The following is a 14,155-nucleotide window of genomic DNA, read 5'->3' as shown; positions in this document are numbered from 1 at the left end:
GGTGTTGTCATCAATATTGACGAAAACCGTCGCTGTTAGTTCGTTGGAGAAAAAGGAGGACAGAAATAAGAAAAAAAAAAGAGAAAGGAAAAAAGACTAGGAGAATGACTGGGTAGGTTTTATTTTAATTTTTTAATTAATAAAAATATTTTAGTAATTTAACTTATTTAAATTTTTATTTTTATTTAAATTCAATAAAATACTGAAATATAATTCAATTCTATACACTTTACATCAAATATAATATAAAAATTTAATTTAATTTTTTAATTCTGTATCTCAATGCCAATCTCCTTTTTAGATTTACTTTGATGTCTAATTTTTTTTCTAATATATCTAAATCAATAGTAACTATCTCCCTACTTTTTTATACTAAAAATATTGGCTTTACATTTTTTATTTATCACTTTTATAGTTTGACTCCCGTTAAGGAGCTAATAGAATAAGTATACAATGTGTATAATGGATTGATTTTTTGTCCCAATATGAATGCTATCGTACAGGTTCGAACATCTAAGATAAAATACTACTAATCTATCAAACACAATACACTCATATTATCTAGAATAACTATTCGAGTACCATGGATAATAAACATATGATATCCTACTAAATCAAACATCCAATTTAAAATACTTGAAACTGATCACACAAATACACATTTACTATTCTAAAATAAGTATATGTGAATAGCTTTAAATAAACATTCAATACTTTAATTTTAATTTAAAATTAACCACCATTGTATACATTGTATTTATAGATCACATGTATTGGCTCCCTATACTTCCTCTTATAGTTTTATCAACTTTCTAAGGCTTGATTTGGTAAAGTTTTTACTTTTCGAAAGTAGCTTATGAAAGCTGTCTTAAAAGACAGTTTTTTAGAAGCGGCAGCACTTGCGTTTGGTAAAATCACGTTAAAAATAGCTTTTAATAAACACAAGCACTACAATTGTGTTTGGTAAAACAGATTTTAAAAATTTAAAAAAATTATAATAAACATATTTATAACGAAGAATAATTTTTTTTCAAATTTTAGAGACCAATAATTTAAATATTTATTTGATTTACTCGCTATATTAATATAAATATAGTTATCATTAGTCAATAATAAAACTTGTATGTAATCCAATGTTAGTACTGATACGTCCATTAGCCATATATATATATATATTGACTCACTTTTACAAATCAATGGGACACATATCTAGTAAAATTATATATCTATATTTACATATGTATATATATGTTATTATAATTTTGACTAATGTTCATGAAGTTGGTGTACGAAATTTTATGATTGGTTTCATAAATCAAGTCTCCTTCTTCACGTTTTAAAGAATAGAGAAAAACAAACATCTACTAAAAAATACAAAAACAACGCACAAAAAATAATATAAATAGATATAAGTTCATACCTAATACGTGATAGAGATGTATTTGTATTGAAATTGTGAAGATTAGGTTGAAAAATAAAAAAGATATGAAGATTGTGTTAGAATTTGTGAAGGTTAGGTTGAGAAATTAGAAATATGAGTATTTCAATGGTAATATAATGGTGGAAAATATGTGTGAGAAAATAAATGAAATCTGGTGTTAATAAGTAATAATGGTAATTTTGAATATTTATTATATTAGATTTTTTTATTTTGATAAGTATAAGCCAACTTTAAAAAACTCCCTCTTAGGTGGCTCAGGATTCGGTGGTCTCAGAACGCCATAACAAAACATGTTTTTTAAATTTTTCTAATAACTGCTAAATAATTATTTTTTAAATTTAATTATAAATTAATCCCATATATTTTATTTAATTATAAAAATAATTTTTATTTTATAAATAATTATTTTATCATAAATCTATCATGTTTATCAACAATCAAGAACAAAAACAATAACGAATTAGATCTTCCATTGATCCTAATAAATTTTTTGGCTATTTCAATCGATTAAAAGATTAAATTTTATCTGTCACGTTCGTGAGGAATCATAAAATCGTGTTTCCTTGAAAACCAATCGATTGGATTATCAAACCAATCGATTGAATTATAACTCAATCGATTGGATTACAGTTTACCACTAAACAATCGATTGAAAATTGTTGGGCAGCATGGTTTTCACAAAAATCAATCGATTGGTCATATTACACAATCGATTGAACAATGAATTAAATGTGAATTTTTTATAATTCAATCGATTGTTTAGAATTTTCAATCGATTGAATGCTTCAAAACAACCTGGGTCTCACAATTCAATCGATTGCTTTTGTTACTCAATCGATTGAATTCACCAAAACAATATGAATTTACCTAATTCAATCGATTGAAGTGTGCTACCCAATCGATTGAAATGTGTACTACGCCTATTTCAATCTTGTTATCGTTTTTAGAAATTATTTTGTTATTCATCTATCTTATCTTTAAAATTCTATCTTCAATTTTTGCGATTTTATTTTAATTTAGATACTCTAATCTTATCTTTTTCTTAATATTAACATTATAAATTGGTGAATAATCCATCACCAATTATTCAATCCCACCATTGAAATCGTGTATCATTTTCTTTGATTATAAAAATTTCATTGTTTTTCTTTGGAACATCCATCTACTCAATATCCAATTTTTTTGGAATTTTTTATCCGTCTATTTAATATCCACTAACCAGCATTTTGATTACAAAATCGAGGTCAGTGAATAGAATCTCTAATTTTGTAATTATTTGTTTCGATACTTTATTCGTGAAATTGATTGTGTAATGAAAAAATATTTTTTTTATCTTTTATTAAAATTCACAGACATTGAGAAATACTAAAAAGTAAATAGATGTTATTATTTTTTATTATTAATTAGCTAGCAATCAGGGACGGACCTAGAGGGGGGCGAGTAGTGGCCTGGACACCCCAAAATTTTAAGAAACTATACTTATCTATAACAATATATAATGGGAATACAGAGAGTTTGGTGTCCAATATTTTTTTCCTATTTTACCCCTATCTTTATAATCTAAAACTACATACTCAATCACGTACTCACGTTTTGTAAATTTTACATTAACCCATGACAGAATGATGTAACTGCTTCACTTAACAAAATTGCTCACTCTCAATTATAAAATTATAAAAATGGCTCCACTTACACTATAGTTTAAACAAGGTAATTTTTTTTAATTAAATGTACAAAGAATAATTTTTCTCTTTAAATTATTATCATACTATTTTAGTAATATACTCTTGATGCTTATATGCAATATATAATGATAATTAGTGTCTAAATTTAAATTCCAATATTACTCTTAAAAAGAGGTTTATTATTAAAAAATTCTTTGTCAATTTCGTTAAATAAAAAAATTTCTACCTATTTTTTCACAGTAACCTCGTTAAGATATTCTTATTGAATATAAATTATTGTTACAAATATTTTTATTAAGATATATTTTGAAGGAATAAAAGTAAAATAGTTCAATAAGGATAATTTTTTTAAAAAAATAAATTTACACTAATAATTTTTCTCTTCAAATTATTAACGTACTTTTCTAATATACTCTAAGTATCTATACAATATATAATATCAATTGGCATTCAAATTTATGTTCCAATATTGTTATTAACGAGAGAGGTTTATTATTTTTTAAAAAAATTTACACACAATAATTTTTGTATCAATATATCATGATTCATTTTAAAAATAATATTTATTCATCTAAGTCATAGAGTGTCTTGAAAAATTATATTTAAATAATTTTTTTATCTTTTAACTATTTTATATTTTTAGATTGAAAACTTTGTATTTTTTTTATTCAAAGTTTATTTTTTTTTTATTTTAATTCTCTTATTCAAAACTATTAATATGAATTTTTATTTTGTAGGATAAATAAAAAGATGAAATTTTTTTAATAAATTAAATTATTGAAAAACTTACTTATTATAAAATAAGTTAAGTATATTTCTTGATTATAAGAATACATATAATTCACTTTTGAATGTAATCAAAATAAATATAAATTTATTTAATTTTTTAAAATTTACATTAATTATTAAAATTATAACATAATGAATGTACTCCTATACAAATATAAAAGTACTTTCATAACTATTTTTTTTGTTAGGAGAAAACATGACTTAATAAGCATAAAGTCTAATTTAAACAATTATAGATAAGTAAAATAAGTAACAAAAAACGAACATAAAATTTAATTTTTTTTGTTATTTGGTATAAAAATAAATATAATAAAATAAATCATTGTTCTCATACATAATGACATAAAATTTGACATTATCCCTTTCTAGAACTATTTATAAGTTAAAAGATAAAAAAATTATTTAAATATGATTTTTCAAGACACTCTATGACTTAGATGAATAAATATTATTTTTAAAATGAATCATGATATATTGATACAAAAATTATTTTGTGTAAATTTTTTTAAAAAATAATAAACCCCTCTCGTTAATAATAATATTGGAACATAAATTTGAACGCTAATTGATATTATATATTGTGTAGGTACTTAGAGTATATTAGAAAAGTACATTAATAATTTGAAGAGAAAAATTATTAGTGTTAATTTATTTTTTTTAAAAAATTATCCTTATTGAACTATTTTACTTTTATTCCTTCAAAACATATCTTAATAAAAATATTTGTAACAATAATTTACATCTAATAAGAATATCTTAACGAGGTTACTGTGAAAAAATGGGTAGAAATTTTTTTATTTAACGAAATTGACAAAATAATTTTTTTAATAATAAACCTATCTTTAAGAGTAATATTGGAATTTAAATTTAGACACTAATTATCATTATATATTGCATATAAGCATCAAGAGTATATTATTAAAATAGTATGTTAATAATTTAAAGAGAAAATTTATTATTTGTACATTTAATTAAAAAAAATTACCTTGTTTAAACTATAGTGTAAGTGGAGCCATTTTTATAATCTTACAATTGAGAGTGAACAATTTTTTTAAGTGAAGCAGTTACATCATTCTGTCATGGGTTAATGAAAAATTTATAGAACGTGAGTACGTGATTGAGTATGTAGTTTTAGATTATAAAGATAGGGGTAAAATAGGAAAAAATATTGGACATCAAACTCTGTGTATTTCCATTATATATTGTTATAGATAAGTATAGTTTCTTAAAATTTTGGGGTGTCCATGCCACTACTCGCCCCTTCTAGGTCCGTCCCTGATTGCGAGCTAATTAATAATAAAAAATAATAACATCTATTTACTTTTTAGTATTTCTCAATGTCTATGAATTAATAAAAGATAAAAAAAAAATAATTTTTCATTACACAATCAATTTCACGAATAAAGTATCGAAACGAATAATTGCAAAATTAGAAATTCTATTCACTGACCTCGATTTTATAATCAAAACGATAGTTTATTTTTTGAACACTACAATGAAAAACTTGATTGGACCTTTGCTGATTGCTGCAACGGTGATTAAAGTTGAAGGAATAGTGAACATTAAATAGACGGATAAAAAATTCCAAAAAAATTTGGATATTGAGTAGATGGATGTTCCAAAGAAAAACAATGAAATTTTTTATAATCAAAGAAAATGATACACGATTTCAATGGTGGAATTGAATAATTGGTGATGGATTATTCACCAATTTATAATGTTAATATTAAGAAAAAGATAAAATTAGAGTATCTAAATCAAAATAAAATCATAAAAATTGAAGATATAATTTTAAAGATAAGATAGATGAATAACAAGATAATTTCTAAAAACGATAACAAGATTGAAATAGGCGTAGTACACATTTCAATCGATTGGGTAGCACACTTCAATTGATTGAATTAGGTAAATTCATATTGTTTTGGTGAATTCAATCGATTGAGTAACAAAAGCAATCGATTGAATTGTGAGACCCAGGTTGTTTTGAAGCATTCAATCCATTGGAAATTCTAAACAATCGATTGAATTATAAAAAATCCATATTTAATTCATCGTTCAATCGATCGATTGATTTTTGGGAAAACCATGCTGCCGAGCAATTTTCAATCGATTGTTTAGTGGTAAACTGTAATCCAATCGATTGAGTTATAATTCAATCGATTTGTTTGATAGTCCAATCGATTGGTTTTCAAGAAAACACGATTTTATGATTCCTCATGAACATGACGGATCAAATTTAATCTTTTAATCGATTGGAATAGCAAAAAAATTTATTAAGATCAATGAAAAATCTAATTCATTATTGTTTTTGTTCTTGATTGTTAATAAACATGATAGATTTATGATAAAATAATTATTTATAAAATAAAAAATTATTTTTATAATTAAATAAAATATATAAAGTTAATTTGTAATTAAGTTTAAAAAAGAACTATTTAGAGTTATTAGAAAAACTTAAAAAATATGTTTTATTATGTGACTATTTAATAGTCCGGAGCACATCTTTACAAAACTTTACCAAACTAAGCCTAAGTCATTTCCCATTATCCAATAAAAAATCTCGTGACATAATGAGAGAACCCGCCGCCTCCCCGTAACGGATTCTGCGGATACTTAGTTAGTAGTTACCGACTTACCGTCCCATCCCAAACCCCCAAATGATAAACCCTAGATTCGTCAATTAACCTTCAACTCCCACACAGGCTTTTGCATTTCATACTTCAAAGTTCGATTCTTTCAACCTTTAACCCAAAAAATTCTCCCTCTTCGCCCATGTCCCTCTTCTTCACCTTCCCCAATTCAAGCTCCTCTTGCAGCAACTTACATGTAACGATAACAACACAATTCGCGGTAAAAGGGAGTTTTTGAGGTTTTAAGAGTTGTTTTCGGTGAATGATGGAGGCTCGAGTTGGTATAGTAGTAGAAGGTGGGCAGAAAGCCCTTAACGCCGCCCACGGCACCGTAGTCGATGGCGGCGGGGCAGCTAAGTTTCTGCCGCATAATAATCGCCGGAACCAGCAGCAGCAGCAGAATCAACAACAGCGGCAGAAGTCGCAGATAGGAAGCGTTCATCAGCTTCTTGCCGGCGGCATCGCCGGTGCTTTCAGCAAAACCTGCACTGCACCCCTTGCTCGCCTCACTATCCTTTTTCAGGTTTCTTTTTTTCTTTATTTATTTTATGTATGAGCTTTTATTTTAATTTGTTTACCAAGTCTAGAGTTTAGTTAGTTGATAGGCACTTCGTGACTAGTGGTTTAGTTCCTGTTTGTTTTTTATGTTTGATTTTGTTTTGACTTGTGTATTTATTTATACCAAAAATTTTTTTTTAACTCTTAATTAGTATGATTAAGGGAATGATGCACAATGTAGGTTTGGTGAAAGGGTGCATCCAAATGTTGTAATGTAGGCAACACAGGTGTAAAGAAACTCTGGAATAGAGATAACCATCCCGTGTCCACAATTGTAATTTCCTGGAATTATGGGATGAGATTAGTTATGAGAATAGACCTAGACATTAGACAAGACACAAAGGAAAGAGATATAAAAATTAGTGTTTCTGTATTTTGTATTTTTGTTTGGTGATAAATTAAATATAAAGATATAAATTATGAAAGTCCAATTTAATCTCATTTCTTTCCATACAAAAAATTTAGGAAGAAAAATATAATGATAAAAAATATAATTATGAAAAATTAATAGGAATAATAAAAAAATAAGTTGTGTCTCTTATTAGGGTTTTTGTATTTTTTCTGTTGAGAAAGACATAAAATATACTAATTCAGTGTCTTAGGACACAATGTCTGCATCTATGTCTTATCTGTCAAACATGACTTGAATTTGGCCATAGTGATAGCCAATTTGAATTTGGTATATAGAAAGTAAAATCATCATACAACATAGGCTTGTTTTTTCCTTTCTCTTATCAGTTTTACATTCAACACTTAACTTGCATAAGGCGTAATGTAAAACTATCGCATTTCGTTGCATATTAGGCCTGGATAATTAACAGGTTTTTGTAATTATGTCGATGAGGTGTAACCTGATTATTCCTCCTCGTGCTAATGTGAATGAAGTTTTTTCTAAGGTTAGGATTTCTTTCCCTGACAGATACAAGGTATGCATTCTGATATGGCAACATTGAGCAAGCCTAGCATATGGTTTGAAGCTTCCCGTATTGTCAATGAAGAAGGATTTAGAGCATTTTGGAAAGGCAATATGGTTACCATTGTTCATCGTCTCCCATATTCTGCTGTCAACTTCTATGCCTATGAACACTACAAGAATGTAATCTCTTATGTCCTCTCTATAATGTAAGTTATTTCAGAAGTTATTTATATATTCTTAAGGCTTGAATTAATGTTGCCTTTACGCTGTCTGTTTGCAGCTATTACAGTCACTGATTGGTGAGAATCATAGCGGAAATGCTAGTAAAAACCTATTTGTGCACTTTGTGGGTGGTGGTTTAGCAGGTATAACAGCTGCTTCTGCCACATATCCTTTGGATCTTGTGAGAACGCGACTTGCAGCACAGGTGTTGTAGCAACCTCCCTGAGTTAAGAATTGTTAGATTACATTCATCTTCATCATGATATTCTGTTACCTTTTCACCTTGTTTATTGAGATTCTTCTATTATGTTCCTTTGCAGAGAAGTGCTGTATACTATAGGGGCATCTCACATGCTTTCAGTACCATTTGTATGGAAGAAGGTTTCTTTGGTCTGTACAAGGGCCTTGGAGCAACATTGCTGGTAGGGTGCTGCATTTTCACTTCTTTTTTTTTTGACATATCTGTCATCTTGATTTCTTCAAATAATAGTCATAAGTACTTCTTTTGTGTGATGCAGGGTGTTGGGCCCAATATTGCTATTAGTTTTTCTGTTTATGAGGCCTTACGTTCTTTTTGGAAGTCCCAAAGGTGAATATATATATATATATATATATTTGCAAGGATTAAGTAGTAGTTTATGCTCACTGTATCTGTTTCCTAAATACTTCCTTCATTCCGTCATTTTGAAATTTAGGCCCGATGATTCTACTGTCATGGTCAGTCTTGCTTGTGGAAGTCTTTCAGGAATTGCATCATCGACAGGTTGGTACTTGTTAGTTTGTAGCTATTTGCAATGGCAGGATGATTCCTCAATTTTTTTTTAAATAAATTGTTCAACATCCTGGGCAACCTGTTATTTGACAGATTTATATGTGATGCTCATTTAATTACTTTTCATGCACGTGATGAATATAGTTACCATGGTGAAGCTGGGAAATTCATCATCATTTACATATCTAAATGTTATTTTGGTTTTCCTGTTACCATTGGCTGAGTTTCTTTTGAGCTTTTTTAGTTAAATTGTTTTGTACTTCCTTCAATTTTGGGGCTTATATATTGGCTAATGATATTTATTTATTTTTTTGAATTTTGAGGAAATATAGTAGTACTGTGGAATGTGAAAGCTGGAAGTACTATTTGGTATTCTAAACGATCTATCAGTGTTTCCCTTTTAATTGATTTGTTTGCTTCTGACTGTTAGATGTGTTTGACATATGGTATGACTGTGTGAGCTGTTAGACGTCTTTGATCTGTTAGCTTTTAATTATGTGCCTAAATATTTGGCTAAACTCATTTTGTGATGCAAGCTGACATTTTCTTGAATGAACTTATTTCATGGAAAGAGTTTGGATTGCTCATGTCTTGCTTGATGATTTGGACAAGGAAGAATTTGTTTTATAGTAATTAATCAGATAAGATACTGTGTATTTCTTATGATATTTTCTAGGCACTAAGTCACTAACCATGTATTGTATGTGTAATGATCTCTTGCAACATTCAGCAACATTTCCTTTAGATCTCGTAAGACGGAGGATGCAATTAGAGGGTGCAGGTGGTCGAGCTCGTGTTTATAACAGTGGTTTGTTTGGGACATTTAGGCGCATAGTTCAAAATGAAGGGTTGCGAGGTCTGTACAGAGGGATTTTGCCCGAGTATTACAAGGTTGTTCCTGGTGTGGGCATTGTCTTTATGACTTATGAGACACTGAAGATGCTTCTAGGAGATATTTGAATCGTCAATTTCCCCTAGTTTATCCCAAAGGTGAAGTTAATTTGAAGAACACAATTTGAGTGATATATGTTCCTTCACTGAATATGGCATTTTGTTCCCTTTTATTTTTATTCATTTATTTTTCTCCTCTTCCTGTCACTAGTCATTGCATTACCAACATATTTCGTGGGTGATGTCATGATTGATTTTTATGAAAGAATTTATTTTGCGGAAAGTAATTGGATAAAAGATAATATTGCGACTTTGGCGCCCAGGGAAAGAAGGGCATATATCTAACATATGTTCTCTTGCTACATGCAGAAACATTCCATTTGACCTTGTAAGGTGCATGGTGCTTGTGGTTGTGGTTGAGCTCTTGTCTGTAATACTACGATTTATGGATTACAATACAAAGCGGTTATTTGCAATCAGGACTATAACTTATGAGACATTGAAGGGGCATCTTAAGAGTTATTAGCATTTTCAATAGTCAGTTTCATGTGTCTAATGGTAGTGTTAGTTGAATATGATTTGAGTGGAGTATGACTTTTCAGGGAAAAGGATATGCTTTAATTTAAGATTTCATGGCTTCACATGTTTCTAGGAAATTTTGTAGTTAATTTTGATGTTACTACCTATGTAATTTGTTAGGTAGTTGTAGCTCATGAGTTACTTCAATTGTACTAATTTCGGATTTAGATTTGATCCATACTGAAGTTAATCAACAAAGGGATCATGTTGCAGGACATTTGTTTTCCTTGGAAGTCTCATTTTTACAAATTTTGATGAAATAATATATCATTGTTGGAGAGGGTATGAGTCTTAACTCAATTCTTGTATTATCGAAAATCTTTATATTTGAAATTTATTTTACAAACTAACTGTTGAATGATAATTTTACATTAATCCATCTTTGTTCAAGATATTATTTTTATATACATGAATTCCACATAATAGATATGCCGTAAATAAATGTAAAAGTGAACTATTTAATCGCATTCTGAGTGATGTTCAATGGTAAGAATTTTATTCTATAATAGCAAGTTGTTTAGAGGGGTAAGCATACTGACTTTTATACAATGACCAATATCAATGGATTTCCTTTTACTAACTAGTAATAGAATCAAAATTTTAGTATATTATTAATCCAAACGTCTTATTTAAGTAGAGTTGATTAAGTGCATGAAATAATGATGTCGGATTCTATGGCTAAATTGGCAATTCTGAGAAAGGAAATTGTTCGCAAACTTTAAACATAATCTTAAAAAAATTAAAATTAGCATCGATGCGGGGATAGCTCAGTTGGGAGAGCGTCAGACTGAAGATCTGAAGGTCGCGTGTTCGATCCACGCTCACCGCACATTTTGCTTTTTTTTATTTTTCATTTAATTTAATGTAAAAATGGTTATTTCTATCATCTTATTATGTTATAAAAATTTTTTTTTACCTTACCTTTTCATATTCTTTTTTAACCTTAACTTTTTATATTTTCTTATTCTATTTTTATATAAGTTACATTATTGTTTTTAATGTTAACTTTTTTTAATAGTTTTTATTTTTCATTTAATTTAATGTAAAAATGGTTATTTCTATCATCTTATTATGTTATAAAAAATTTTTTTTACCTTACCTTTTCATATTCTTTTTTAACCTTAACTTTTTATATTTTCTTATTCTATTTTTATATAAGTTACATTATTGTTTTTAATGTTAACTTTTTTTAATAGGTATAAATTTAATTAAAATCCAATTCATTCTCTTATCCTTTCATATTCATTTCTATATTTACTATATAAATTAATATTCGAATAATTATCCAAATCAGTCTCCAAAAATTTTAAAGCGGACATTTTAGTGTCCAAGAAAAATTAATACACAGATCAATCCCCAAAGTTTTATTCCGGCAGACAAATCAGTCCCCAATTCATTTTTCAGCAGAGTAATTACTCAGATCAGTCCCCACAGATTTTAAAAACGAACATTTTAGTCCTCATACAAAATTAATACACAATCAATTTCCAACGTTTTTCTCTATCAGACATAACAATTCTCTGTCCAAAAAAGTAAAATTATTATTATTATTATTATTATTATTATTATTATTATTATTATTATTATTATTATTATTATTATTATTAATTACACGATAATATTGTACCATAATTTTTTATATTTTTTAGATAAAAATAATGATAAATTTATTTATTCGATTCTTTTATATATATATACTCAATAATAATAATAATAATCAATAAAATTATTAGAGATTATTCTACAAAAAATTTAAAGTTAAAACTATTTTATACTTTTATATTTAATATAATCAAAAGATGTCCTATTTTTAAAAACATGTCTGTATTAAAAGAAAAATATTTTAATTTAGATTTCAAAACATCATTATGCACCTTACTTGTTTCTAACGAAAAGAGTGTATTAATATGCTAGTGTCATTGTCCACATGCATAAAGTTAAGTTAATAATAAAAATGGTCGACATATAGTAAAAATAAAATGGACGGGGACTGTTATGTCCGACAAAGAAAAATGTTAAGGATTGATTTGTGTATTAATTTTTTTTGGAGACTAAAATGTCCGCTTTTAAAATTCTTGGATACTGATCTGGGTAGTTACTCTGCCGGAAAATGAACTGCGGACTAATTTGTCTGCCGGAATAAAACCTTGGAGATTAATTTGTATATTAATTTTTTTTAAACTAAAATATCCACTTTTAAAATCCATGAAGACTGATTTGGGTAATTACTCTTAACATTCATTTTACACATTTTTTTTTATCTCCTCTCACATAATTTTATACCTCTTTTTCTTTTCCTTCTCCTTCTCCATTTTATTAATTTTTTGCACAATTGGAATTTGGTTGATGACTATAATTTTTATCTTTATTTTTTTAATTTGCTAAATGTATGTATTAGATAATTATGTGATTGTATTCATTAATTTTTCTATTTTTTGTGTAATTATATTCATGAGTTATATAGTGTCTTTGTTGCCTATATATATCACTTCTTTTTCTTTCAACAATTTATATTTTTTAATATCCTAATAATATTATTGAAAATACATGTTGTCATGTTTCATAAAAAATAAAATTAGAAAATTGAATGTCATTTTTAATTATCAAAATATTAATAATATTCATTATATAAATCAACATTCACTTTACACATTTTTTTATCTCTTCTAATATAATTTCATACCTTTTTTTCTTCTCTCTCTCCATTCTTGCTCATTTTTTGTACAACTAGAATTTGGTTGATGACCATAGTTTTTTTTTTTTAATTTGCTAAATGTATGTATTAGGTGATTGTGTGATTGTATTCATTAATTTTTCTATTTCTTTGTGTAAATGTATTCATAAGTTATATAGTGTCTTTGTTGCCCATATATCACTTTTTTTCAGCAATTTATATTTTTTAACATTATTTAGTTGTAATAATATTGTTGAAAATACATATTGTCATGATTCATAAAAAATAAAATTAAAAAATTAAATATCATTTTTAATTATCAATACATTAATAATATTCATACTTGTATTTTATCTAATAATTTTATCATTGTACTATAGTATTTAAATATAATCTAAAAAAATTAAAAAAATAACTATTTAAAAAAAATATTATATAAAATTAGGTGAATAAACTTTAATTGAATATTTTTATTATTTATAATCTAATTTAGTATAATTTTATTTTTTATAATTATTAATTTTAATTAATTTTTTATTTTAAATTGCCATTTATCATCAACCGCTATAAAATTTAAATTAATTTTGATATGCTACTAAAAAAATTTTAAACTTCTTAATTAATTAAATTTAGTTCATATTATTATCCAATTAAATTATAAAGTAACGATTAAACACAATTATTATCTATATTAAAACGGTATATTTTTGTATTTTTTTTGTTAAATAATAATATTATTAAATCATATATAAATTACCAAATTAAATAAATGTATTGTACAATAATTTTACAAATTAACTTCTAAATTTAATATTAATTTATATATAATCTAATATATCCTTAAATAATATATAAAAGATATATTTGTTTAAGAGAAATAAAATTTATCAACATAAAAATTATAAAAAATAAATAAATAAAATAATTAAAGATATATTTATTTTCTTATAAAAAAAAGTTAGTTCTTCTTCTTAAATATTATAAAAAGATTCAGTCCT

The 14,155-nt window shown here is 26.4% G+C and overlaps 1 protein-coding gene and 1 non-coding gene across 2 annotated transcripts; both read left to right on the top strand.

Moving 5' to 3' along the window:
• The first annotated feature begins 339 nt into the window (after positions 1 to 339).
• LOC107625613 (Mitochondrial substrate carrier family protein) lies at positions 340 to 10,783 on the top strand. Its single transcript, XM_088503645.1, has 9 exons — positions 340 to 414; positions 6,443 to 7,068; positions 8,023 to 8,199; positions 8,300 to 8,446; positions 8,562 to 8,663; positions 8,760 to 8,830; positions 8,937 to 9,004; positions 9,744 to 10,003; positions 10,274 to 10,783. Exons 2-8 carry the CDS (start codon positions 6,808 to 6,810, stop codon positions 9,971 to 9,973), a joined length of 1,056 nt encoding a protein of 351 aa, XP_088359771.1. The 5' UTR covers positions 340 to 414; positions 6,443 to 6,807; the 3' UTR covers positions 9,974 to 10,003; positions 10,274 to 10,783.
• A 456-nt stretch (positions 10,784 to 11,239) lies between these two features.
• TRNAF-GAA (transfer RNA phenylalanine (anticodon GAA)) lies at positions 11,240 to 11,312 on the top strand. Its single transcript has one exon. It is a non-coding gene; the product is annotated as a tRNA-Phe (tRNA).
• The last annotated feature ends 2,843 nt before the right edge of the window (positions 11,313 to 14,155 follow it).

The sequence above is a fragment of the Arachis ipaensis genome, chromosome B2 (assembly GCF_059453495.1).
Source record: "Arachis ipaensis isolate K30076 ecotype BB chromosome B2, ASM5945349v1, whole genome shotgun sequence".
Classification (NCBI taxonomy): Eukaryota; Viridiplantae; Streptophyta; class Magnoliopsida; order Fabales; family Fabaceae; genus Arachis; species Arachis ipaensis.
Note: the sequence above shows the minus strand (reverse complement) of the source record. Positions and strands in the feature narration are given on the sequence as shown.

Bases quoted from the DNA above. Each gene is read 5' to 3' on its own strand.
- LOC107625613 (XM_088503645.1), top strand. From the start codon at position 6,808: ATGATGGAGGCTCGAGTTGGTATAGTAGTAGAAGGTGGGCAGAAAGCC. The intron at 7,069-8,022 runs GTTTCTTTTTTT...TTTCCCTGACAG, and splicing joins GCCTCACTATCCTTTTTCAG to ATACAAGGTATGCATTCTGA. The intron at 8,831-8,936 runs GTGAATATATAT...TTTGAAATTTAG, and splicing joins TCTTTTTGGAAGTCCCAAAG to GCCCGATGATTCTACTGTCA.